The 26,509-nt window shown below is 43.9% G+C and overlaps 1 protein-coding gene across 2 annotated transcripts in view; it reads left to right on the top strand.

Annotated features, from left to right (window-relative positions):
- HELQ (helicase, POLQ-like) overlaps positions 1–23,509 on the top strand; it is a 30,694-nt gene extending 7,185 nt beyond the window's left edge. For both annotated transcript variants that reach the window (XM_015417920.1, XM_015417921.1), the window contains exons 5-18: positions 1,061–1,133; positions 1,639–1,736; positions 2,304–2,402; positions 2,973–3,118; positions 5,213–5,452; positions 8,468–8,609; positions 10,701–10,805; positions 10,977–11,199; positions 13,108–13,265; positions 15,191–15,289; positions 17,278–17,451; positions 18,516–18,629; positions 22,411–22,545; positions 23,380–23,509. In XM_015417920.1, the coding sequence (XP_015273406.1) occupies positions 1,061–1,133; positions 1,639–1,736; positions 2,304–2,402; positions 2,973–3,118; positions 5,213–5,452; positions 8,468–8,609; positions 10,701–10,805; positions 10,977–11,199; positions 13,108–13,265; positions 15,191–15,289; positions 17,278–17,451; positions 18,516–18,629; positions 22,411–22,545; positions 23,380–23,457 (1,884 nt within the window). In that variant the 3' untranslated portion in view covers positions 23,458–23,509. The remainder of the gene's footprint in view (positions 1–1,060; positions 1,134–1,638; positions 1,737–2,303; positions 2,403–2,972; positions 3,119–5,212; positions 5,453–8,467; positions 8,610–10,700; positions 10,806–10,976; positions 11,200–13,107; positions 13,266–15,190; positions 15,290–17,277; positions 17,452–18,515; positions 18,630–22,410; positions 22,546–23,379) is intronic.
- Positions 23,510–26,509: the final 3,000 nt, after the last annotated feature.

Here is a 26,509-nt window from a genome sequence, read left to right on the forward strand (position 1 = left end):
ATTGTGAAAAGACGCGAGTCTTATGTCTCTTCTCGAAGATGCTCAGGCTTTGGAGAGACTCTTGTGGTGATGGGAAGTACCGTCAAGTTACAGCTAACTTATGATGGCCCCATAGGGTTTTCAAGGGAAAATATATTCAGAGGTGGCTTGCCATTGCCTGCCTCTGTGGCATGAACCTGGAGGTCCTTGGTGGTCTCCCATCTAAATACTAACCAGGGCTGACCCTGCTTAGCTTCCAAGATCTGATGAGACTGGGCTAGCCTGGTCAGGGCTTGGAGAGACTGCAAGGAAAATAAATCCCATAACTATGAAGCAGCTGCTGGGCCTGTAACATTCATACCTAGTCTAGCAAGGCATACCACCCTTCTTTGAATGGCATAGTATTGTTGGTCTAGTTTAAGCTCCAGTTGTTTTCAAAGTCAGTCTCATGAAGAATTTATTGTAGTTGCCAAGACTTGAGATAACCAAAGTATGAGTGGCTGAATCAGAGAGAATCTGAATGCAGATGGATATACTTAATCAACATAAAACACTATAACCAAAGGGTCCTGTTGTAATGATGGATCCGAAACCATACCAAGTCTGCAGATATCACTGATCCCAGGTGGCCAAATTACATCATGGTGTCCCTACTCCTTTGAGAAATTTCATAAAATCTGCCACTGACCATCACCTTATTCTTACTGGTATCCAGCATTTATTGGCTGACCTGCATCCAGCCTCCAATTGAAAAAGTAATAATGTATGTAGAACAAACATTAGCTGTCATGTTTAATTGCTGTTCTTACGATTGCTTTTCAGAATGTTGAGTGTCTGTTCCTTGGGTTAAGTTTGTGTTCTCTTTTGTATACTGGTATAGTTGTATCCTTGGACTGGAGAAACTCTGAGCCTCCAGAGCAGTTAAAAATACAGGAGTCTTGTTATGACTGTAGGTTAAATCTGACTGTAGGTTAAAGTATGGTAGCCACATTACAGGAATCTTACTGTGGTCCATGGTAATATCTAGATATTCAGTATCTTGGATGTCCATAATTTATTTTCCCCTTTCTCTCATTCATAGTTGCACATGATTGGAGAAGGAAGTCGTGGAGCTATTCTAGAAATGACACTTGCAAAGATTATCTATGCAAGCAGTAAGTAATTTCTGTGTAACGTCTAGAACTGATAATCAAATAGTACGTACAGTCTGGGTCCCATGAAGAATCATGAGGAGGGGGGAAATTTGAAAATCCCAACCCCTTAAAACTCCCCTTCAGGATTCTCTTAAGATCTTGAACAAGGAAGGAGGAACTGGTCAGGGCTCTTCATATGTTCTTATGTCTTCATACTGGAACTTTCAAGCATATAAGATTTTGCTGAGATTTTTAGGAGGCTTTTCAAGGCTGTATTTTGTGCTGCTTCTATAACAGTGTTCTGTAATTTGGGAAGCCAGCTGAGAACATGATTTTGAGATGGATGCTGCTGTTATCCTTTGGCACTAATCCTGTGAAGAGAGCCATTTCCTGGTTTTGTTTACAGTATGGGGTACTTTGACTTTCCTTTGTTGTTTTTGTTTGAGTTTTGATAGTCACATTCTCATAGTGTGTTCTTAATTATGAAACTTGAGCATTTCAGACAATCTTGTTTTATGTTATATAGAGACTACTCAGATCATTGGAATGAGTGCAACTTTAAGCAATGTTGGAGACCTGCAGAAGTTTTTGAAGGCAGAATACTACACCAGTAATTTCAGACCAGTATGTATTCAAGACAAAGCTACCTATGAACAATCCCAGATGTAAATTTCACTTGTTGACCTTGTCAGAGTGATGAGAATTGAAAATGCATTTTTCATTCTAAGCTCCTAAGACAATTAAACTTTTTTGTTATAATGTTTGTTTGCTTTCAAAAATTGGTATTTTTTTTCATTTGAAGAGGAAACATCTACTTTAGGAAACAAAGGTACCTAGTATTATGAGTGAGTTTAACGTTTAGCATTTCCAGATCATTAAAATTTCTAAAACTGTGTTATCTTCTTTAGAGCAAACGGGAAAAATATTTTATTTTTTCCCTCAGCTACAGGTGGAATAACGTACACTACTGAAAGTCAATTATCCATCATTCCAGGAAGTGTTAATCTATTCTACTATTTTAGGGTGCCACCAAGAACCATTGGTATAAGTAATGGAATAAACTACCTTTCTCAGTGGCCAATTGTATTGACTGGAAGCTTTTGTTAATTTTTCAAAGCATCATTCTAAGTATTTATATCCTCTTGATACAAGTCATGACATTTGTAACTGTTGGTAACTCTTAACATTTAGGTAGAATTAAAAGAGTATGTTAAAATACAAGACAGCATCTATGAAGTTGACAGCACTGCAGAAGAAGGTTTTAAACTTTCACGTCTCCTTGATTACAAGGTAATATACCTAAGCATTTAAACCTTTTCTGTTGATAATTTATTATTCAGTCAAGGCTACTTGCTTCAACATTTTCCAGTGATGTTTTTCATTATGTCTTGCACAAATCCAAATCAAGAAAATATTCATTAAGATGTTACAAATAAATCAGTTTCTATTTAGCTTCTAAAGTTTTTTGTTTTGTTTAGCCTTCACCAGTGCAGTAGTTTAGATAAATATATTGCTTTAAGTGTATGTTTTACCAGTACTGGCTTGTATGGTCCTTGGTTCCAGTATCCTCAGGAGGCATAATATAGGACAGAACTGCATATAGTTTTTAGCGTTCGTTTTTTCTTTTCATTCAAGGGATGTACAGGACAGTCCTAAGAATGTTTAGTCCAACATATCTCACTGATTTCTGTAACATTTTTCCAAGGAAAGCACGCAGTCTTTAAAAACCTGGGTAATTTTTAAAATTGAAGCTTCAGCCCTAGACAGATGTATACCTGTAGTAAAGTTTGGCATAAATCTCTTGATGACTGAGGCACAGGTTTAATGCAGATTACAAACCAAGATGTGTAATATCTTCAGTATTCTAGTAATCTTCAAAAGATAGACCCAGATCACCTTATTGCCTTGGCAACAGAAGTTATTCCACTACACTCCTGCCTCATCTTTTGTCCCACTAAAAAGAACTGTGAAAATGTAGCTGAAACAATATGCAAGCACTTGAAGAGGTATGTTGTCTCTATGTGTTTAATAAGTATTTCCTAATTTAGTTTGGAAGTTCACTAGGGCAAATGACCTAATTCTAAGAATTGCTTTGGGAAGAGGTCAGGATAGTGTGCCGTGACCATCACGATCGCACAGTATGCTGCAGCACTGCACCTGCATCTTGTGTATTGTCACACCTAGACATGATGCTAATATACCAGGAATAATTGTGTTTATGAGAGACATTAACTCAGTATCATGCAAAATATCACGTGTCAGAGGAACCGATGGAGACATAACAATCTGCAAGGGGAAATAAGCCATTAGGGTTTAAAAGGAGGTGTCATTAAGTTGAAATTTATTTTATCCTCAGACATGAATAAATGGGCTTCAGTAACATTTCCACATACTATGATTTTCTCTCATAATATTCTACAGTGTTCTGTGACCTCCTAGCATAAACCTATCCAAATCAGGAAATGGTTTGGGAAAGAAGCTTCATCACCTAATTCAGGGGTGTCGAACTCACTGGAAATGTGTTATTTAAAGTTAAAAAAAAAATTTAATTGTATTTGTCTGTGTCCTTTATAAAATTTATATCTCTGATACCTGGCATTACCTTTTATGACACACATGGCCCAGCCCAACAAGGTCCCATTTACGTCAGATCCAGCCCTTATAACAAATGAGTTTGACACCCTTGGTTGGTTCGTTGCTATCACTGACAGCTGGTCTAGAACAGTGGTACTGTGTGGTTCACGGAGAGTCACATTCACAATTACCATCAACCAAGAGAGCCATGTGACTCTTGTATACCCTGTGAACCACCCCAAACACACACACAATATTACTATTAAAGTAGAACCTTTTAAATTGACAGAGTACCTCTGAGAATGTTGGGGTGTCTCTCTCCCCGCCACTGCTGAACTTCAGCCAGCCCTTATGTATCTGGAGTGAGTGGAAGGGCTTCCCCTCTCTGTCTTCTCACTTTCTCCTCAGCATGAGCCACAGTAGCTCAGGTGAGAGAGTGAGGTTGGCAACATACCCAGAGGAGAGCAAGATGTGTTGTGGCACAAGGCCCACAGCTCAGGGATGGTCACAGCTTCTTTGTCTTCCAGTCTATATGCAGGGGGCTATTTCAGGGTAGGAACCACCTGCCAGCCACAAGCCCTACCATGCTAGGTATTGACCTGACTCATTTCCATGGAATATGCAGTGTGATCCAAATTGAGGAACAGTGCTCAAAACAGCCACAAGTAGCATGTGAAAAGAGCCACGTGAGCCTCCCAAGCCACTGAATATCACAGAAATGGTGACCCTCACCTACATGCATTACTAGTATAGGTGTCTGACTAGCAAGCTTTTGTAATAGTACACATCTGTTTATCCACCTGATGTTTCAAGAGTTGACACCTTGAGGCTTATTTTCTCTCTCACACACACACACACGCACTCTGATGAAGAGAGGAGTCCTGGGAGACACCATTAGCTGCATCCCTGTGAACTACCCTCAGTAAATCTAGCTCTTAGTTAAACAGTCACACCTATGTTTGCGTGGCTTATTACTGCCAAGTAATTGTTGAGGACATAGAATGAAAGCCACCTTGGTCTACCCAAGCAGGGTATCCATAATCCGGAATTTATTTTCGGATCCAGCCCTTCTGTATTCATCATTTAATATCAGGGTACCATTGAAATAGCTGTGTTGTAGTTTGTTCGCCATTGTCTAAAGGTTAATTTTATGGTTTTATCTGATTTTATTGTTTTAATACTTTGTTTTATTGTTTTAATGTTGTAACCCGCCCTGAGCCCGCTGGCAGGAAGGGCGGGATAGAAATGGAACTAAATGGAATTAAATTGAATTAAATAATAAATTGAAATAAATAAATTGATTTCCAGTCCCTTAAACATGGGTGAGGGACAATAAATGTCACATCTGCACTGACTGTTTTTACAGGGTTTGTGCACAGGTGATTATGAGTTGTTCATCCGGGATGAACAACAACGTGACCACCTGATCATAGTGAAGAAAGCATGGAGCCTCTTTCGAAGCCACACATGCAGATCTTGAGCTGTTTTCTGTATGAGTACAATCTGATTGTCATTTTCTTCCCTAGAGAGTATAAAATCCACAGGGAGAGAGAAAAACGGGACCTTATCGATGATTTAACCAACATTTGCAATGGAAGACTTTGTCCAGTACTGAAGCGAACAATTCCTTTTGGAGTTGCCTATCACCACAGCGGCCTTACCAATGATGAAAGAAAACAAATTGAAGAAGCCTATTCTTCAGGCATCCTCTGTCTCCTGACCTGCACTTCTACCCTTGCTGCTGGAGTAAACCTGCCCGCTCGAAGGTGAATCAAGCTTATTTTTTGTTTAGTTTCACGCTGCCTCCCCCTCCAGGTTCAGAAACATTTTGAAAGGTGCCACTGGACTCAAACTTTGTTCTATTTCAGAGATACAGTTATCAATACTATGTGGAGTAGCCCAAGGAGCTTATTTAATTAATTAATGTTTAATTATAAGATAAGAGACCACAATTTAAAATCACAGTTAGGACTGCCAATGACTAAAAGCTTAAATTAGTAAAGTTAAAGGTAAAGGTTCCCTTGCTCGAAAGCCAGTCAAATCCGACTCTAGGGTTGCGGTGCTCATCTCCGTTTCAAAGCCGAAGAGCCAGCGCTGTCCGAAGACGTTTCCGTGGTCATGTGGCCAGCATGACTAAACACCAAGGTGCACGGAACGCTGTTACCTTCCCACCGAAGTGGTACCTATTTATCTACTTGCAATATCTTGCTTTCGAACTGCTAGGTTGGCAGGAGCTGGAACTAGAGATGGGAGCTCACTCCATAATGCGGCACCCGGGTCTCAAACTGCTAAACTACTGACCTTCCACAGCCTGCAGTTCAGCGTCTTAACCACTTGAGCCACCGCAGCTCCAAATTAGTCAAATGCAGTCCTAAATAAAACCACCTTCTGCCTTCTGAAGATCAAAAGCAAGGGGACCAGGTGCACGTCCCTGGGAAGGTTGTTCCATAATCACGGGGCTGCCACTTGAAAGGCACTTTCTGGCATACCCTCCAGACGAGCTTCTTTAGTCAATAGGGCAGTCAGGATGGCCCCTCCCTGTGATCTTAATTCCCAGGCAGGAACACCTTGGATAAATAAAAACTGTGATGGTCTTGCTATTCAGAAGCTAAGAGCTGGAGCAAATTCAAAGTACAGTAAAAATCCTGCCTTTGCTAAAGTATCATGATAAATCTGGCTGCGAAAGAGATGTATGTGACAGTTTTATGGTGCTGGGTTTTTTTACTCTTCTGGAGAACAGGAAGACTCTGTTCTTTTCTTCATTCTTTACTGTGAACCTGAAGGAAAATGTATAGGCGGTTCTGCACACCGTGCTTAAGCACCTGCTACACAAAAGGCCGATCAAACCTAGTTCTCATAATCCTCGGGTAAACTGGTAAAACTATTTTGGCCTGTACTGTTCAGATTGCGGGAGGCTCATGTGACAACTGTGTCTCCATCTGAAAAAATGCCCTGCGACATAGAAACTTACCATACCCAGGATAAGCATTCTAGTCTTCTTGCTGACAGGCTGTTTTCCTATGTGCAAGAATTTTTTCCATATGGGTGGAAATTCAGTCATGAGCCTAACATTTTGCTGTATCTGTGAGGACTAAGTCTGAGTTCAGTTTAGTTGTTTTACTTCTGAACTGAAGAACTTCTGAGATTAGGCAGGTGGCAACCCAGGAGAAGGCCTTCTTGGCAGTGGCACCAAAAACTCTAGAACTCTCTCTCCAGGGACACTTCTCTGTCCCCTTCTATTTCCATCTTCTGCTAGCAGGTGAATCCTTTTTGTTTCATCTGTTGTTCTTTCAGTGATCCCTCCTTCTTGCCATATGTTTTGTTTGTTTATGTCTGTGGATCGTATTTTACTGTATGGATATTTTAGCTTGGTTTTAATGGCTATTAAGATGCGTTTTTATTATGTTTTTAATCTGTTAACTGTCTCAGTGGTCCTGATGAGGGCAGAAAGGCAGGGTATAAATTTAGTAAATTAAAAATAATAGACCAAGTTACACCCTTCTAAAGCCAATGGCCACAGAAGGCTGTAACTGCTTAAGATTTCATAGTGATTGACCAATTTGTTGTAGTAGTTAGGAGTGCGGACTCTAATCTGGGAGAACCGGGTTTGATTTTGCACTCTTCCACATGCAGCTGCTGGTGTGACCTTGGGTCAGTTACAAGTTCTTTTAGAGCTGTTCTCTCAAGGGTAGTTCTTGGGAGAGCTCTCTCAGCCCCACCTATCTCCCAGGGTGTCTGTTGTGGGGAGGGGAAGGGAAAGGAGACTGTAAGGACTCTAAGACTCCTTCGGGTAGTGGACGGTGGGGTATAAATCCAATCTCTTCTTAAGAATTATGGTAGCCTGTGGGGAAACCATTTAAGAATGTTAATGTTTCTTCCTGTTCATGTGCTAGGGTTGCTAAGTGTATCTTTGCCGGGAGCGGGGGGCTCCTGGCCGGCGTCTGGTGTGTGTGCGCGCGTGCAGAGCGCGCGCGTGCCACACACACGTCACCCGGAAGTGACGGGAGGACGCCAGGCACGCTGGGGGCGGGGCCACAGCCATACAAGGGGAAACCATAGAGTTTTCCCTTGTATGGCCGTGGCCCAGCCCCCAGCGTGCCCACGTCACTTCCTGGTGACATGCACGCAGGGGTGAGGTTCCCCCCGGGGCCCGATTCCGTGGCGTCGGAAATCGGGCCTCCAAAGCGGGGCTTTACCACCCCCACTTGGCAGCCCTAGGATCCAGCCAGCTTGTGCTGCCTGTCCATTATTCCTCCATCTCCAAATCCCTGTCTTAAATTTTGTTCGGCATCTGTAAGAAGCAGTGTTTGTCTCTTAACTGCCTCAGCGGCTGCACTAAGCAGACAGTGAGCACGTGGCCAGAATCCAACTGCGGAGGATGCTTTGCTGCCCTTTGACGAGCGCCTCACAACAAGCAGTTTTCGACATGTTCAAATAGCACATTTCAGAAATAAAGAGTACAATAAAGTCAAGAGTTACTTCACATAATAAGAGTATGCAGTTGAGCATTACTCACCACTTTGGCATATCGTGCATGAAACAGTGTACACGTTAACAGCCCTGAGGAACGTTGAGGTTTTAACAATTCTGTATATTTTGTTTAGTTCGTTTCAGTAAGTAATGGTTTCAGAAATTATATGCATTTTAAAGTATATAAGTATGTTCTGGAATGTTTTGTTATATCAGACTTTAGGAAGACGTAATAGCTTATCTTTTGTTATCTTGAAAAAATGCCCATATATCAGTACTATAATTAAAATACATTTTTGCTGTTTTCTTAGGGTCATCTTAAGAGCTCCGTATGTTGCTACAGAATTCATGAAGAAGACTCAGTATAAGCAGATGATTGGCAGAGCCGGTCGTGCTGGCATTGACAGTGCTGGCGAAAGCATTCTTATAGCGCAAGAAAAAGACAAACAGCTGGTAACTTGAGCAAAAAAGAATGGAGATTTTTGAGACTTCTCGGTCATCGGGATAAATCGATTATGTAGCATAGGGAGGAGTTCAGTTTTGTTTTGTTTTTGGTAAAAAGGCTCGTTCTACAATAGTTTGGTTCCTTTTTTAGTAAGTATATTTTAAAGATACTTTTTCATTGAGTGTAATAACAACAAAGCCCAGCTCCTCTCCTCCAAAGCTAATGGTATTTCATCATTAAACAGAATTGCAGCTAAATAGTGTAACATCCTGACTTTCCAAATTATTAAATTATTTTAATATGTATCTGCATGGGCTTAAGATAGGTGGCTACCTTCATAAACACAAGCTTATGTGAACAATTAAAGTGTTGATTTTAAAGGCATATATGTAAAAGGTAAATGGCCATGAGCATTTATTTATTTTTTAAAAAATAGATATATTGCTAAAACATATCCTTGTTCTTTCTTGTCCACTAAATCCTTACCCAAATCAAAATGTTGCATGTCACTGGAAGTGGTTCAGACATTAGAAACCTGGAAAGGAGAAGAGCTGTCTCGTGTGTCATTTTTTAAAAGTTTAGTTTTGCTTAGAATGTTTTGTTTATTTCATTTATATCTTGCCTTTCTCCCCGTTGGAGATCAAAAGCATCTTATGTTATTCTCACCTTCATTTTATCCTCATAACAACCCTGTGAGGTAGGTTGGGCAGAGAGTGTGACTGGCCCAAGGCAGGCCCATAGCCAGGATTTTTTTGTTCAGGGGGTATTTAAATTTAAGGGGGCAGTTAAATTTCAGTTAAATAAATTAATCTGAACGCCTGTCTTTAAAGGGGGAGACTGCAAGCCTGTTTCTAGCCCTTCCTTTCAAAGGACAGGGCAGAGAGCGTGTCAGTTCCTAGGAAAAAACAGCTCAGAGGGCATTTCATTGCCTTCAGAAGGCATTTAAATGCTTTTTGAGTTCCCTTCCACAGGGTAAGAAAACTTAAAGGGCACCTTCAGTACATCTCCAACAACCTCTCTTTCTGCAAGCCCAGTACCACCTAAGGCATGCTCAAAAATAAGGTTTCTGGCATGGCTGTTCGTGGGGCAGGGCTGTTAATTAGGGGGACGGGGCCCCAAAATGCCCCACTGTAGCTATGGGCCTGGCCCAAGGTCACCCAGCAAGCTGCTATGGCAAAGCGGGGGGTGGGGTTTCAGATCTGAGTCTTCCAGATCAGTCGGACACTCGTAACCCCCACACTGCTCTGGCTGTCTAAGGTCATTTATAGCAGAAGTCCCCATCATGGTGTCCGTGAGCACTGTGGCGCCCACCAACTCCTTTCCTGGTGCCCATCAAGTGTTTTTAGAAGGGGGTGAGGCCACTTGGTGCTCTTAGCCAACAGGGCTTCTGGCCACTGGAGATCTGATTGGCCGTGGAGATAAAAATAACGTTGTTTCATCAGCAGCTGCCACCACTGTTGGTTTTATTGTCTCTCATTCAATTACCCTTCTTCTCCCTTCCACTCTGTGTGTGGGACTCTACCTCTGGTGGCAGCCATTGCGTAGTTGCCCCCATCACGCTCTGTCAGAATTCCAAAGGTGCCCACGTGCTCAAAAGGGTTGGGGATTTCCAATTTATAGTTGGTCTTTCCAAAGAGATCAAGGTGATTTATAGCCAGCACTCAAAACTACCATAAAGCAATACATAACTACAGTTCTAGGATTAGATAAAAGCAAAGATACCAGTCCATGCTATCCCATAGCAGGTTTGTAGAGCCAGCAGATCCTGGGCTTGGGAGCTTTCCTGTATACACGCATATCATGTAACTGCCAGAAAGCCAGGTGCACAATCAAAACTTTTGAAGGAGATCATTCCGCAGACTTGGGGTCACCAGTGAAAAGACCCTGCTTTCAGCTGCAGATGGGCTTTCTTCCTTTATAGAGCAGGGCCCCCAGTGTACGAGCTTCCTGTGTGTAATTAAGAGAGCATTCCTGGGGAGATGTAATAGACAAGATGGTGTTCTAGTAATGTTGGGCAGCCGCAGAGATATGAATTGTTTATAGTTTTCTCTTTCACTTAGTTATGCTGTTTCATTGATTACATATTGTAATTTTTAAAGGTTCGAAACTTAGTACACAGCCCTTTAGAAAGCTGTCACAGCAATCTCCTGCTTGAGTGCAACAAAGGAATCCGGAGCCTGATCCTCTCTTTAGTTGGCTTGAAGGTATTCCTGAACTCTTTCTTGTATGCTGTAAAATATCTTGACTCCATTAAGGGGAGGGAAGCTTCAGGAGGAATAACAAATAGCCAGAATCTGTTTTTCTTCCATGGTGCTCAACTCTGGTTTTTTGCAGGAAATCTTTAGTCCGTCTTGCCTTCTTCTGTCCCATTATAGATAGCAACTAGCCCTAAAGAGGTTTGCCGCTTTATGGACAGTACTTTGCTTAGAGTCCAGCCCCAACTTCTGCCTAAAGGGAAGAACCTGTGTGATGTAACTGTGGAAGTGTTGCAGTGGTTGAAACAAAATGGGCTCCTAAAGGAGAGGGCAGAGTGTGAGAGTGAAGACCCTTTGCAGCATAATTTAGAGATCACTCACCTGGGTCAAGCCACTTACAAAGGTAAGATGTCTCTGTGGTTTATATGCTAGGAGCAGGGCTATTTTTGGGCAGGAACGCACAGGAACGGAGTTCCGGCTGGCTCCCGAGTTAGCCACGCCCAGCAGGAACTCATTAGCATAACAGGCCACACCTAACAGCAGAAACTCATTAGGACTGGCTACATTAGGGGTGTGTAGCCTAACATGCAAAGGAGTTCCTGCTACAAAAAAAGCCCTGGGTTTTGACAAAAAACAAGGTAAACAGAATAAAAAGCAAAAGGTGGGTGTGGCTGGATGACCACACTTCTGGCAACATGGGGGTACAGCCTAATGTGCTAATGAGCTGTGATGTCAGGGGTGTGGCCTAATATGCTAATGGGTGTGGCCTATTATGCTAATGAGTTCCTGCTGGGCTTTTTCTACAAAAAGAGCCCTGGCTAGGAGTATGGCTAGGCTGGTTGGGTCATTAGGCAGCACAAGACGGCTACTTCAGGAATAATGAAAGGGCAACAAAATATTCCACTATTTTAGTGTGGTTGTATTTTTACACAAAGGGTGTTTGTTGATCCTTTCATCTCGGGCCTCAAAGTGTCATGGACCAGCCATGCATTTAGGGACCTTGGTTTTCACCTCAAATCAAATCCCTGGAGAACTCATCTCATCTGCAGCCGGCAAGTCTGTGAGAAGTGTGGTTTTATGAGTCTCATGTAGGACTCCCAATAGCCTGGAGAAAAAAGTCTTGTTCCTTTAACAGAAACTTAATGGGCTACTATTTGCCAGGTGGCATTACTGACGTCCATGCCATGAAAAACTTCATTGGGCTACTTCCACACATTTAGCCTAAGCCTCTATTAAAATGACAGGATTTTTTTCTCCAGGTTGTTGGCATCCGTGGTGTCTATGATGTCATTACTGAAAAACTGCCCCATTTTGCCAACGTTCTTTACATTAATTTAATTTTACTGGCCAGAAAGCTCCTGCTCTGTATCTGCAGAGAGAGTGCTTATTTATCCTTTTACAAATGGAGGGGCGGGGAAATACTTGACAAGCTTCCTCCACTGTACCAGTCTCAGTAGTATTTTTTTTCCCTGCAATGTGGCATATACACTCTAAACTTTTTAAAGGTGTGAAAAGGCAATTTCCCCACAGTGTTTTAACCCCTACCCCACTCCTGGAATCAAAACTTGTGCTCTGTCCATTACGTCTAGATTTGAATCCAGTAGCACCTGAGAGACCAACAAGATTTTGGGGGTGTGAGCTTTCAAGAGCCAAAGCTCCCTTGGTCAGAGGTTTGACTCTGAAAAGCTCATACCCCCAAGATCTAGTTGCTCCCTGCTGCAAGCCAACCTGGCTACCCTCTGAAACGGTCTGTTACATGCAGGGGTCGTTTCGTAGAAAAAGAGCTAGGGGAACTCATTAGCATCACTCATTAGCATATGCCACACCCCCTGACATCACCGGAAGTGTGTCATAAGGCCACACACACCACCCCCAACGGCCCCAGCCACCGCCGCCGCCCTTGCAGCTCCACTGCCGAGCCCCATGAGGGGCCCGGCGGTGGACCTGCAAGGCCGGCGGGAGTGCAAGGAAGCCCCGCGAAGGCCCTCCAGGGGGCGGGGCTTCGTCATGTGCCCCGCCCCCCGTACCTCACCCGGGGGAACTGCGATCCCCCGCAATCCCCCCCGAAATGACCTCTGGTTACATGAAGATGAAGGAAGGGTCTTGAACTAAAGTTTAAGAAGTAAGCAGTGCATTTAACCATATGGAAAGGCACCTGAGGCTAGCACATATTCTAGAGACTTCCAGTATGTTGGAGTGCTACAGATGTCATGATCCCAAGAGGGAAAGAAAGTTAAATATATCCGCATGATCTGCACGCGTTCTGAGCGCGGTACACTGTATGACGTTTGCTTGTTTAAATACATCTCAGGTTCTGTCGACCTGGCATACTGTGATAAGCTCTATGCAGACCTTAAGAAAGGCCTTGAGGGGCTAATGCTTGAGAGCTGCCTTCATTTACTCTACCTGATAACACCATATGACATGGTTTCCCAGTGTACCCTGGATTGGATGATCTATTTTAAACAGGTAAGGCTTTTAAACATGTTAAGAATTTCATAGTCTTGCTCAGAGGCGAGAAGACATCCAGGCAACCTGTGTTAGTTTAGCAGAGACAAGGACAATGTCAGTATTTTCTTTCGCTGGCTGCACTGAGACATCACGGCAAACTGTAGTTAAATGCAACCGGGTATGTACAGAGCTTGTCGCTGTGTTTCCATCTCCTCCTCTTTCACACAGAATTTGATTGAACACTTCCTGTTCCAGTTTTCCATGGCCTCCAAATGCAGGCACTTCAGCAAATAAGAGTTTGTTCCCACCCCTGAGCAAAGATTCTAAACCTCAGTATAGTCCCAGTTTACAATCCCAGTTTTTACAGGATAAACAAACCCCAGTTTGCTAAGGCACCTGCATTTGAGTGTTCTAATAAATTGGAGCTCAATCAGACTAGGACATTTTCAATCAGTTTCTGTGCATAAGAAGAAAAAGGAGGTGGGAGGGCTGGGGTGATAATGCAGGTTTGCTGACAAGCTCTGTTTGTCCCCAGTCACAGTTTAGTTATAGTGTTTTGTGATGTTTGAATGTAGTCAGAGTGAAATGGCTGGAGTTGGTTTTGGTGCCAGCCCTCTTGAAGGGGCAACACCGATTTTCAAAAGTTTGAATGTCCCATTACGGCTGTAGGAGGAGGAATCTGTTCCTTCCATGGAAGATTGCTTCTTGCACCAGCTTTCAAAATGGGCTCTGTGTGCATTCAGGTGAAATGATGCCAGAGAACACTTCAGCCATTTCTTCAGAGCTTGCAAGTAATACGTCGTTTGCCTCATTGGTATGGCCAGACTGCATAATTGCAGGTTGCCGATTTAGGATTGCCAAACCCCCCCCCCCCCGTTTGCCAGGGGTCCCCTGTTTTGGGGGGGTTCTACCTGCCCCACCCCCAACACCCACAGCCACCCATCTCTCTCTCTTTAAGTGTGTGGAACCCGTGTTTCCTCCCAAGCCTGATCTCTGCAAGCTTGCAGGGAAATGCCAGCTTTGTGCTCTTAAAAGGGAAACGCAGCTGCTCTTAAAGGGGAAACGCCGGCTCCTGCATTTAAAAGGGTGCAGGGAACTGCCGTTTCTGGAGATCTGGCGCATGGGGGGGGGGTTTCGGCGGACGTCCCCAACGTGACGTCATCACGTCAGGGATGCCCCGCCCCCTCCAGGAACGCCCCCAAAGTCCCCCGCTGGGGGGTGGAAGATAGACTTGGCAACCCTATGCTGACTGGAATTGAAGGAAACATCTACCATGTGATTTCCAGGAAGCAACTGCAAGTTTCCCATGGGTAGGTGGCTTGGCCTTGACCCTGTAGACGGTTTGTCTTTCTGTTTTCTAGCAAAATAAGCCTTCTTGAAATACTAAATGACATCTCCAGCAAGGTCATAGAATCATAAATATTACCTCCAAGTAATGCTGTGAAATACAGTGGCCCTGATCTAACCACAGTTAATCCTATCCAGGTGTTGAAAACTTGTTAGTCACTGATAATTTGTTCTGTTTGACTGTGACTCAGGGTTTAAGTAGACGAGACTCAAGAGAACTGCAGTCAGATTTCCTAACCACTTAACTTCACTGAAAAGCTGTGTGTGGGAGGGGAATTTGGATTGGGACTTGGCAAGGGGCTTATTCCACATTGTGCCATTTCTTGGGTAGATATGGGAGCCCAAAACATTTATTTACCCCAATAGGGAGAGAAAATGGATTGCTTCCCCCACCCCAAACTTGCAGCCACTTGGTGAGATTACCTTCCATTTCAGAAGCAGTTTAGGGCCACATGAGGTTCAAGAGGGCAATATAGAGCTCTGTGCCAATCCTTATGTGTGCTCACATGAAGACAGGTTGTGCTCTGCATTCTCGATTAACATTTGTTGCTAGACGTATTTAGCTTAATTTTTAAAATCTGAATTCTGCTTTTTAGTATAATCAGATGTCTCCAGCAGAGCAGCAAGTAGTAGCCACTGTTGGAGTGCCAGAGAGCTTTATAGCTATAAAGGCTTCTGGACAAGCCATCAGGAAGGTAAGAGAAAGATCTCTCTCAGATGAAGGTAAGAGAAAGATCTCTCTCAGATGAAGTACTTCAAAAACAATGTAGGGGAAAGTAGTTCCCTCACTCATTTTTTACTTTTCTGTCTTTTTAAAGCCTCTTTTCCCAGCTGCAGTTCACCATTCTTTCTCTCTCTCTCTCTCATCACATTTTTCTACTGCCTTTGAATTACTTATCATTTAACCTTGTTCTAATGGCAGTTTAGATAAATAGTTTTCTATTAAGTGCAGGGGACCTTCGCTTGTTCCATACTAAGCAAACAGCTAAAAAAATTAAGTATGCTGCATTAGGGTTGCCCATCCCCAAGTGGGGGCTGGTGATCTCCTGGAATGACAACTGGTCTGGAGGAAATGGCTGTTTGTAGGGCGGATTCTGTATGGTATTTTAGCCAGCTAAAGTCCCGCCCCTCCCCAAACTCCACTGTGCACAGGCTCTATCCACAAATCTCCAGGAATTTCCCAACCCAGAGTTGGCAACCCTATGCTACACTGAGATCAGTCAGGAAAGCAAAGTGTCAGACTCTTCACAGCATCATCACAAAGTACACGCTTGTAGAAAAGGTCTTACTTTATTTTGAAGCTAAGGTGCATAACAGGATCACTGTTCAGAATGGGAGGGAATCAAACAGCAAAGCATATTATAGTTCATTCAAACTACTAGGGCCCAATTGCGGGGTTTCCTGCTCGCGCCTTTGGGCTTGAGAATAAACGGTCCTAGGCGGAATATGTTATCTCTTTTCTCACGCCGTTTCATGAGAACTTCATTACACTAACAAGCTCTTGCAACCACCTGTTGCCTTGGGAGATACAATTGTTTCGGCAGTCTACATCATCATGCGCATCTACAGTCTAGCGGCTGAAAGTGAAAGCAGACAAGCGAATACAGGCATACAAAGCAAAACATTGGCATCTTGCTGACACAAAGGGAATGAGGACCTGTGGCTCAGTGGTCAAACACATGCTTGGCATGCCAAGACCAGTGTTACCCTACGCGGAGTCAGTGTGAGCTAGCTCACAGTTTTTTAGCCTCCAGCTCACACATTTTTGTCTTCGCTCAGGAAGGATGGCTCCAGAGCAAACTTCTTTATGCAAGTAGCCAAATCGCTCACTCACAACTTTAATGCCAGTAGCTCACAAAGGAGAATTTTTGCTCACAGGACTCCACAGCTTAGAGGGAACATTGAGCAAGACCCCCGTTCAATCCCTGGCAGATGTTGTTACATTACTTGCTAGGGGTTTTTTATGCTTAGTAAATGGTGATTGGATGAACTGGTGATCGGACTCTGCATAAGGCAGCTACTCATGTTCAGAGTTTCTTTTACTAAATGTTCCTATTTGTCATATTTGCAGTTACTTGTGCGCATGGGTTCATTTAGTACATTTTTATCCCGACCCTCCTCCAATATATCTTCAGTAACCCTGTGAGGTAGATTATTCTGAAAGAAAATGACTGGCCTAGGTTCACTCACTATATGTTATGAGCAAGTGAGGTCTCCCCCTCTGTCCTAATCGACCACTGTAGCCACTGCACAATGCCGGCTCTCAGATTCTTAGGTGGGAATGTGTTTTACAATGCCTTTTCAGTACAAGTTACCGTGCAGGTAGGCGGGGAGTATATCTTCATGTGGTGGTGGTGGTGGTGGTGGTGGAAAGTGCCGTCAAGCCACAGCCGATTCATGGCGACTCCTAGTGGGGTTTTCAAGGCAAGAGACGCTCAGAGGGGGTTTGCCATTGCCTGCCTCCGCGTCGTGACCCTGGTATTCCTTGGAAGTCTCCCATCCAAATAATGTCCAGGGCTGATTCTGCTTAGCTTCCAAGATTTAATGAGATTGGGCTAGCCATGGAAATTAATACATTCAAGACTGTACCTTTTTTCCATTGTTTTCAGGGACGTTGAAAGATGCAAAAGACTTACGTTCAACGGCGTCTCTAATTTTATATTAAAATTAATTTTGGTTTCAGCATGTGGATAGCAGCAACGTCGGTAAACTATACTTGTCCTTCATTCTTCATGCTCTAATAAAAGAGACCAACATTTGGAGCGTGGCAGAAAAATTTAACGCATCTCGTGGATTTGTTCAAACCCTGCTTAATTCGGCGGCTGCGTTCTCCTCCTCCGTTCTGCATTTCTGTGAGGTAACGTATGTCAGTTTAATACTAAACTGATGGTCTTCCTGTATATGAACCTGCCATACATAAGATCAGACCCATCGGTCCATCTACCACAGCTCTGCAGGGTTTCACGCAGACACGCAGGGCTCTTTTTGTAGCAGGAACTTCTTTGCATATTAGGCCACACACCCCTAATGTAGCCAATCCTCCAAGAGCTTACAGAGCTCTTCTTACAGGAGCTACTATAAGCTCTTGGAGGATTGGCTACATTAGGGGGTGTGTCACTTAATATGCAAAGGATGCTACAAAAAGAGCCCTTTATTTGCACCTTAGAGATTAACAAGGTGTTTGAGGTATACGTTTCCAAGAGTCAAAGCTCTCTTTGTCAGATACCAGCATGGCTCCCCTCTGAAACTATGCAGAGAAATGTCTCCTTCCCACCACCTGCTGTCTTGAGATGCCGTAAAATTAACCTGGAACCTCATGCATGCAAACCCTGCTCTGCCACTAAGCTATTGCTCTTTTCTGTTCCAAATTTTCATGTGCCACAAAAACGTTACTTTAATAGGGTTTTTTAAATTTTAATTCAGATTTTCCAGGTAGTCTAATGTGCTTTCCCCTTCTAATGCCAGAACTGAACAAAGCAGTGTTTTTTCAGAAGTAACTCATGTGTGTTCTGTTTTAATTAATTCACGTGTAGAAAAATCCTTCAACTGATACTAAGGAGCCATTTTACTGTTCTGTTGTGATAGTGTTTTCATGTACGTTCCACCATCTCTTTGCCATCAGTTAATTATCAGGAAAGAATCTGTTGGTGTCAGCTGCTTCTGTTGATACCTCATCAATCATTGCAATTTAAGACGGTGCCCAAGTAATCCATTTGCAATGTTATTGGACCCTGTGGGTGTTCACACTTAAGTTTTACCTTATCTGCAGGTGAACAATAACAATAACTGGTATACAACATTCTAGCTTCCAGAAATATACCAGGATTCACACAGCAGTTTCCCAAACCACTGATGAGCAAATCTAGCAATTTTCTAGCATTTGTGTTGTATTTTAATATTTAACATTCTTTATGTTTCCAGGAACTGGATGAATTTTGGGTTTATAAAGCTCTCTTCACAGAACTTAGCAAGAAATTGACCTACTGTGTTAAGGCAGAGCTCATTCCTCTTATGGAAGTGGCAGGAGTTTTGGAGGTGAGCAGACTTTAAATGTTGAGGTCCATTTCTGAACACTTTTGTGAAACTCTGAGTTTTTGTGCAAAAAATTCAGTTTTTTCACAGTAGAACAGAGTAGTACAGCTTTTCAAAAATTCAAAACAGAATTTGTAAAAGATGTTTAAAATGTCTTCAAAAGTGAGTATTATGCAACTCCTGAGAGCAGATGCAACCCCCTGGGTCAAAGTGAAGGAGCATATATCTGTGCATCCTAAAATGTGTAGCTCCTTCAGCTCCACTAAGAAATTCCTCTGTTTTGTATGGTTGTTCTTTTAATGCATCACTGCAGTAAGTTAGACAGTTTGCCACTGTCTGATGAGAGTTTTGTTAGTATTAATATGTTACTTTGTTGGTATACGTATGGTGATAGATGTTTGCTGCAATCAAAAGGATGGAATGTGGCTATAGACCGCTGGAAACTTTGCTTTTGCTGTATGCTGCACTAAAGAAGTTCTTTTAATTTCTTCTTCTCTCTTTTTCAAGGATTACATTCTACCTGTTGTAACAGCACCTCTCTGATAAATTCATAGGACTGTGCATGGTGTTACTATTGTGTAGTACTTTTCCAAAGGCAATGCTAACATCAAGACAACTTAATCTCTAGGCAGAGAAATTAATAGAAAAGGTTTCTTGGTGCTGTTGTTGATGTGAAGTTTCAGTTCTAATGTAAATTAATAAACAGGGATGGCTCTGAAAAGTACTTTCTAAGGTTGAAAGATAAAGTGTTCTGTAATAATAAATGCCTACTTTATCCTTAGCCTTAATACAACGGCAAGTAAAGACAAGTTTGCTGAAACAGCCTGATCATGTTTCTGCATGTCTCCTCTGTACAGATATCTCCATAATCTTATTCCACAGTGGAGATGGTTTCAGAGAGAAGCTGTGTTGATCTGCAGTAGAGCAGTTATATTTGAGTCAGGCCCGTAGCTACCATGGGGCATCTTGGGGCCTGGCCCCCTGACTTATTGCCAAGGCCCCCCTGACTTCCCATCCAGCCCAGGGCCCCCAACTTCCAATTTTTTTATTTTATTCTTGGCACTCCATTGGGGGGGGGGGCTGACTTATTTAGAGGCCCCCTGAATTAAAAAATCCTAGCTACGGTCCTGATTTGCTCTAGGCTCTAAGCTTTTGAGAGTTAAAGTTCCCTTCCTCAGACACAGTAGAACAGAAGTGTAGATCTGAGACCTTTTATCCCAGTCAGAAGGTGGGTGGGGTGCTGTAAATGATGCAAAGGTACAGTGCATATTGTAATCGGCTTGATAGTACCAATACGTACCTTCCAGTTTAGGTCCTAAGAGTTCAAGTAAAATCGCCTTATCAGGGCCAATGTGACAGTAGTATGTAACAGTATGTAACAGAGCTGCTTCTCTAATGAACCAACAGGTGTCCAGATGTAAGACTGTTTTGTGGTTAATCTTCCTCAGAAGGATATTCTTAGCAAGTCTTCCTCTGTATTTATTTCCCTAGAGTTAACTGTCAACATTACAGCATAAAGGCCTCCACACGTAGCTGAATGGAATTTAAATATTCTACAGGAACAAAAGCTAAACTATTTAGACTTACCTATTATTTATAACTTTGCATTCATATAAGAAGCAAGCCATTTTAATCTTCCAGGTCATTCCATTGCTTACCTAAGAGCAGCAGTCCTCTAACAAAGAAATTTCAAAGGCAAATTACAGTGTGAGATCGCTGAGCTCGAATTAATTCCCAAGTTCAGAACAATGGATCCCCCAGGGCTGAATAGGGACATAGGATTTTTATCTCAGTACAGATGCGAATGTTTTACCCCCAAGCATTCCCCTTTGCTCTAATCAAGCTGATTACAACACACATTGTACCTTCACATCCTTAACAAATATGCTTTATTTATTTAATTTTTAAAAAATTTATTTGAGATTTATATCCCACCCTTCCAAGCGGCTCAGGGCAGCTAACAAGCAGCTAATGCCACATTAAATAAATAAAATACAATAAGACAATATTACATATCCACAATAAAATTCATAACAGTATTTAAGGTGCTCTATTATCCTGTATATAAATCCCCATGATGGACAGTAATCCCAAATTGACGGCTAGCTTTATTAAATAGCGAGGGCTCCAGCAGTGATGTTCTCCCCACTTCCGCCAGGCGACACATACCCCCCCATAATAGGGGTAGATGATGGAACAGTACCACGGTGGTGGAATACTGGCGGCGGCTCCTACTCAAAAGCCTGGCGGAAGAGCTCCATCTTGCAGGCCCTGCGGAACAGTATAAAGTCCCGCAGGGCCCGGATCTCCTCCGGGAGCTCATTCCACCAGGTAGGAGCCACCACCGAAAACGCCCTGGCCCTACTTTGGGCAAACTTAACGTCTCGTGGGCCTGGAACTTCCAGGAAGTGGAGGCTCCCCGATCGTGCTCTTGAGGGAACATACGGGAAGAGGCCGTCCCTTAGGTAAGCCAGACCCCGGCCATTCAGGGCTTTAAAGGTAAGAACCAGCACTTTGAAGCGAATCCAGTATGCTATCGGCAGCCAGTGCAGCGCTTGCAGCACCGGCCGGATGTGGTCTCGCCTAGAGAGGCCCATCAACAGCCTAGGTGCAGCATTCTGCACTAGCTGCAGCTTCCAGATTTGCGACAAAGGCAGCCCCAAGTAGAGAGCGTTACAGTAGTCTAGCCTCGAGGTGACCGTCGCATGGATCACAGTGGCCAGGTCCTCACGGTCGAGGTAGGGGACCAACTGCCAAGCCAGCCACAGATGATAAAAGGCCGACTTGGCAGTGGCTGCCACCTGGGCCTCCATCGTTAACGAGGAGTCCAGGAGCACACCCAAACTCCTAACCTCCCGCGCAGGCACCAAAGGCACCCCGTCAAAGGCCGGAAGAGGGAGCCCCAGCCCGAGACTGGTCCGACTCAGGCCCAGGACCTCCGTCTTTGCCGGGTTTAATTTCAACCAACTCAGTCTGAGCCAACCAGCCACGGCTTGTAATGCCCGATAAAGGTCATCGGGACCAGAGTCTGACTGGCCGCCCAACATCAGATAGAGCTGGGTATCATCAGCATATTGATGACACCCAAGCCCACACCTCCGGGCAATCTGGGCGAGGGGGCGCATATAGATGTTAAACAACATCGGGGACAACACAGCTCCCTGGAGCACCCCACATTCAAGGGGGTGCCTTCGGGACCGCTGGTCCCCAATCGCCACCCTCTGTCCCCTGGCCCACCTTCTAACTAGGACTCAGAGCCCACTTCTGTTCTACTGAGTCCTATGAAGGGACCTCTGACTCTCGAAAGCTTACACTCTGAAACTCTTGTTGTCACTAAGGTGCTACTGGACTCCGATCTAACTCATTCCACAATGCTAAACATTCATGTCTGGATAACAGAATAATGATTTTCAAGAGCCCTGACTATTAAAGCAACACTCTGTTTCCAAGCATTTCCAAAGAATCCAAAGCTTGTTTAATATTACAGCTTTTCACTGAGGCTAGTGAGAACCGAGAGAATTATGACCGTGAAAGGAGAGGAAGCAGCTGTCTGTATTATTCCAGTTCTTAGTGTGCAAGACGAAAGAAAAAAAGGAAGAGGCAGTTATTTCTGCCAGTGGAGTTCTGCCATAGTAATCTGCATGAAATGCATTCAGTGTCCCAGCCAGAGTAGCAGAAGTGGGATGGCTAGAAATACAAGAGGTGGGGGTTCGGAAGCCCGGTGCTATCATTGGGGGATGCTGCTTCCTGTCGCCTTTAATGAGCGTTTTGGCCCTTTTTGCAGGCCCGAGCCAAGCAACTCTACAACACAGGGTATAAAACGCTAGCACACTTGGCGAATGCAAATCCAGAAGTGCTGGTGAAGACTATTGAGCATCTGTCCAGACGTCAGGCTCGACAAATAGTTTCATCTGCAAAGGTGAGCGAGATTTTCTGTGAAAAGCCCCAAACTCAACGCTTTCTAGCTGGGAAAGGTTTTCAGCGGATCTGGAGGGTAAATAGGAAGTGCGGGTGAATCCTGATCCTCTTTGGAATACAGCTGCATTATGAGCACCCAAGTTAATGAGGGATCTTTGCCTGGATACTCGGAGCAGGGTAGCCTTGCTTTATGCCGAGGTCATGTTCTCCTGGCTGGCAAAGAAACCAAGGAAGCCCTGCTATGCTGCCACAAACGGTGGATTGGAAAAGAGACTGGGGTAGACCTAAGCCTATCCACGGAGCAAAGTAGGAAGCTTTCCTCCAACCTAAGTGGCTCTTCCATTGGAATAAAAACCACTTCAGATGGAGAAAGGCTTCCAGCTTTTCGCAGTGGACTCCTCGCATTTACCCCACTGCCTTCCTCTTTGGGGAAATGTTACCTGTGATGAATTACCTATATTACAATACTCCCATTGTAGAAATGGTTAGAGTGCGTGTAGAGAAGAGCTTGTGTATTGCAAAGACCCCCAGGGGCTACAGTGCATCTTGGCGTATGGGCATTCGCCCACAGCCCATTTGTCAAATCCTTGTGAATAAAGGCCAGCCCACCTACTCCTGTCTGCAGAGGTCTGTCCCTTTATGTGGATAGCCCGTTCCATCAACCATATTATATAACACGGTGGAATTTGGGACGCTGCTTGTATTTCGCTTTTCACAAAGATCAGGTTAGTTTGTGTGCCTGCTTTTGAGTCTTCATCTTGGGGAATGCACTTAGTGCATCCAGGAAGTTGTAATATCAGAATAATTTGACCTCAGATGTTGTTTTGGGATGCAGATGCACCTGGCTGAAAAGGCAGCGTCTTTACAAGAGGAGGCTGAAGCACTGCTCCAAATACCTGCGGACATTCCATGAAGCTTCCTGATCACTCTTCAACATGAACGTGAAAATCAGGCAATTAATTTACAACCTGATATATGTATTTATTTATTATTGTTATTATCCATGATTTTATTGTTTTATCTGGTTTTATGTATGGGCGTATGCCCCTTGTAAGCCGCCCTGAGCCCACTCGCGGGGAGGGCGGGGTACAAATGTCTAAATAACTAAATAAATAAATATAGATAGCTATAGATATTTTTGTAGTTTGCTGTATATATGTGTAACTTTGGCAATAATAAAAATCCCCCCAATCCATCTCTGCTTCTCTTTCTGTACATCATGAAACGAGGGTGCTTTTCAGCCAAATGGAAGCTTGTAGGGTTTGATCTAAACAATTTTTTTAATGGCAGAATGGAACTCCCCCACAACCGCAGCCCACTGGTCTCCACTGGGGATAGGGGACCTTGGGGAATGACGGAGGAGGGGTGATCTGCAGCAAGAAGGGGGAATCAGTGGAAATTGCTACCTGAGAGACCGCCTTTCCCCACATGTTCCCCCAAGAGCACTACGGTCGGGGCCCCAAAATTTGTTGGTCATCCCGGGCCCCAAGGATGCCAAATTAGCTGGGACCAGGGCCAGGGCTTTTTTGGTGGCAGCTCCTACCTGGTGGAATGAGCTCCCGGGGGAGATCCGGGACCATATGCAGTTCCACAGGGCCTGCAAGACGGAGCTCTTCCGCCAGGCCTTTGAGTAGGAGCCACCGCCCCACTATGCCATCACCGTCAGGGTACCTTAAAGGATGCACTGACGAGGCCCTGAGGAAGAACCTGGAAATGTTTAGAAGATCTGATAAGTTGTCTCCGCTTAGGCATAATATGGGATGTACCATCTGAACTGAGTTGCTTCATCTTGGATTCACGATACTAGTAATTGATTGAGCACCACTGTTTTTAACAATGTTGGATGTTTTTATTATGTACCATGTTTTATTTATGGCTCGGTTTTTACCTTGCCCTCGTGAGCCGCCCTGAGCCTTTGGTGGAGGGCGGGATACAAATATGAAAAATAAATAAATAATATAAATAAATAAATATTTTAGTCTGGGTCCAACCCGTTATCAGGCACCTGTCCTTATTAAATACCTCCATCATGTATATCCATTACAAAACCCTCTTCTTGCTGGATCTAGAATAGCTTTGTGAGGATGGAATAACTGTGTGAGGATTGGGGATGGGGGGAAACTGTACAGAAATGGCCATACTGAGCATAAAATGCAAACTATTTACATGAGTGTGGATGTGATGCCTACACTAGGGAAACTAACTGGGAGCAAGACAAATCATGCACACTACTGATTAACTTTGCAAATCAAACCAAACCAGTTTATGAAGCAGGTAGCACACTACTCCAATACCCGCAGTACTCAAGGAAAATGCAGGCAGGCGCATTATGTTGCCTCATCCACAAACATCCATGGTACTCACTGAGTGCATCAGGCTGCTCATGTCAGTGGCAGAGAACACAGGTTAGGCCTTTTCAGGGAGGGTAGGGGAAAAGCAGGCATCCATAGTTGTGCCTCATTTTGCTTTTTCTGTGTTGGCAAGCACAGGAGCCATGGATGGCACCTGATTCTTTGGCATGGAATCTCCCATCCTGAAGTGCTTTGAGCTTCCATTGATCAAACGGAAAGCAAAGTATTTTGATTCCTTTAAATAAGCATATCAAAAGTTCCGTTGAACGGCCTTCCTGAAGCAGGCTGATCCCCGCATAAACCAGCAACATGCTTCTGATTAATAACCACAAATAGCTAACAAAGGTTTAAGATTAATTTCCCCATTCACAGTTAGTCCAGTTTCTCCATCCTCCTGCTTACCTTTGCACGTTGCTTTAAGTAGCATTTCCTCTTCTATGTTCTGTTCCAGTCTTTACTTTGTATAAATGCTATCCCTCTCCCCAAATCATGTGGAATGAGATCCTTAGACACCTCAGCCAGTCTGATCATAGGTTACTTACTCTCTTTGCTCCTAGCAAATTCTTCCCCTTTCAAGACAGTTCATTCAGAGGACAGTTCAAATCCTTCCCCTTTCAGGACAGTTCGTTCAGAGGGGCTGCCAAGAATGAACTTGTGAACTCTTGTCAGTGTAGCCATATTAGCAGGTTGCTTCTTCTCAGCCTTTAGGCTGTCCTTAACCACTGGAAACCTTCCATCTCAGCTGTGTAACCTCTGAACTTTTCATTGCTTAGCTGTCTTGTGGCAGTTCTGCGGCAGATTTTTGGACCCCTAAATTCTGCAGTTTTCAGGCGCCATTGTGCAAGGGCATTCCTTGCAGACTTTTCAAGTTGTGCTTGCTTGCCTGGCACCATAGAGGGGTGCCAAACTCAATCATTCCACATATACTTTTCTTAGGGTTGCCAATTCCCAGTGGGAAAATTCCTGGAGATTTGGAGGTGGAGCCTGTGGAGACGGGAACTGGGGGAGGGGTTTCGCCTGGAATCTATGGTATAGCATTGACTCTGCCCTTTGAAGGTGCCATTTTCTCATGGGGGAACCAATTTCTATGATCTGGACTTCAGCTGTAATTCCAGGAGATCTCCAGCTCCCCACCTGGAGGTTGGCAACCCTTATTTGTTTGTTTGGCACAGAATGCATCGTGTCTCCAAAATGTACAGTTTACTGGATCCTGTCCCATTACACAGACATGGCTTAAGCAGTGGACTTAGGACAATTCCAAAGAGTCAGTGTGGAATTCTGGTTAATGTGTTGAATGTGGACTAGGAGGAATCTGAGTTCGAGACCCCACTCGCCATGAATTTCACTGACTAACCTTGGACTAGGCGCTCTCTCCACCTAAATTTTTTGTGAAGGAAATGGAGGAGGGACAGGACTGCATATGATGCCCTGGGCGAGGTTGGGCAAGATAACAATACAAAGAATGCATAGGAACTTTGTCAATACAAAGAATGCATAGGAACTTTGTTCCTATACCAGCAGACATACAGCAGACATACAGAGAATGCCCAGAACCGGAAGGCGCAGGCTAGCCTGATCTCATTGGAGCTTGGAAGCTAAAATAGGGTCCGTCCT

Source organism: Gekko japonicus, unplaced genomic scaffold (genome assembly GCF_001447785.1).
Source record: "Gekko japonicus isolate JY-2015 unplaced genomic scaffold, Gekko_japonicus_V1.1 scaffold752, whole genome shotgun sequence".
NCBI classification, from domain to species: Eukaryota; Metazoa; Chordata; class Lepidosauria; order Squamata; family Gekkonidae; genus Gekko; species Gekko japonicus.